Raw genomic sequence first — 1,316 nt, 5'->3', positions numbered from 1 at the left:
CAACACTCTGTGTCACACAGTGGCATCCCAAAATTTCCAACTCTACAGTTTTTCTCTGTGCATTTTAAAACTGAAAGCTGCAGTGGAATCTGCCTGCGACAAAGGAAGAAGCTTTTGGCTCTTGGAATGGTATCATGCATGGATTTAAACTGTGGTTTCCTCCACACAGCCTTCCTCCTCCTTGAAAACCTTCTGGAGGATCATCTTCATGCCCTCCCTACGTCTAGACTTCCACTGTCTCCCAACCAGGAAATATATGACTGGGTTTATGCTGCTATTTAAACAGGCTAACAGAAGTGCACCAGATGACATGTATATGGGTAAATAAATGAGATTAGTGAGGATGTGCATGATGTTGAATGGAAAAGCAAAGAGGAGGAAGAAGAGAAGAGTCAGCAAGATGACGGTCAAAAGCCTTCCCCTCCGGTGCTGTCGGGCTTTCAAACAGGCTTTGATGAAGAGGGACACGGTGGCGATCGTCATGACCGGGAGGCAAAGCACGGCATTCACAATAAACTGGTAAGATTCTTCAATTATTGATAGTCTTACACTTTTGAGAGTGCAGGTAACTGCAGTAAGCAGGAAAAAGAGGACCCATATTACTGCACATATGACAGTGGACAAACACGGTGGCCGGTGGCATCGATGCCAAAGTGGGAAGTAGACGGCCACACACCTGTCGATGCTGATAGCCGTCAGGAGAAATTGACTAGTGCTGAACATTGATAGGAACAACAAAAAGAACACTAGGGACATAATGGGGAAACCATAAAGAAATGCAATCCAAAACTTAACAACAAAACATGTAACTGAGAGAAGGACCCCAAAATCAGCGACGGCCAAGTTCAGGATGTAGGTGCTGAAAGGATTCCTCTTCATCCGGAAGCCGAGAAGCCAGATGACAATCCCGTTTCCCATGGCTCCGAAAATGCAGATGACCAATATGGGGATAGCAATACTTACATAATCTGAAACATTCTCGTAATTGATACTGTCATTTGGGAAAGAGGAGTACGTATAATTAGGGTCATCGTAATAATCCAGGGCAGCATCCATAATGGGAAGGGTTGTCTGGCTGATACTGGTTATGATGCTCAATTTCTTCTTTCGGGATTTTCGTCTTGACTTGTGTTCACATCTCTGTTAGGAGAAAGCAAACAATGAATTGTTAAGTTTCTATCTCCTGCTGTTGCAGAATCATAAAGGAAAAGACATATCTCTGCAATGGAAGGAGGCATTTCGTGAATGAAAGCTAGGAATTCAGAGAACCCGGCACATGTGTTACTATAATGTTATAGGGATATAATGGTATTCAA

General features: G+C 43.5%; 1 protein-coding gene across 1 annotated transcript; it reads right to left on the bottom strand.

Moving 5' to 3' along the window:
* Nucleotides 1-144: 144 nt before the first annotated feature.
* LOC107122908 (mas-related G-protein coupled receptor member H-like) lies at nucleotides 145-1,056 on the bottom strand. The gene has a single exon (XM_015426047.1). It carries the CDS (start codon nucleotides 1,054-1,056, stop codon nucleotides 145-147), a length of 912 nt encoding a protein of 303 aa, XP_015281533.1.
* Between the last annotated feature and the right edge of the window lie 260 nt (nucleotides 1,057-1,316).

This window comes from Gekko japonicus, unplaced genomic scaffold (assembly GCF_001447785.1).
Source record: "Gekko japonicus isolate JY-2015 unplaced genomic scaffold, Gekko_japonicus_V1.1 scaffold7135, whole genome shotgun sequence".
In the NCBI taxonomy this organism is placed as follows: Eukaryota; Metazoa; Chordata; class Lepidosauria; order Squamata; family Gekkonidae; genus Gekko; species Gekko japonicus.
The sequence above is the reverse complement of the archived record's forward strand: the minus strand, read 5'-3'. Positions and strand labels throughout refer to the sequence as shown.

What these genes read in the sequence shown, in the direction of transcription:
- LOC107122908 (XM_015426047.1), bottom strand. Translation starts at nt 1,056, where the DNA reads ATGGATGCTGCCCTGGATTATTACGATGACCCTAATTATACGTACTCC.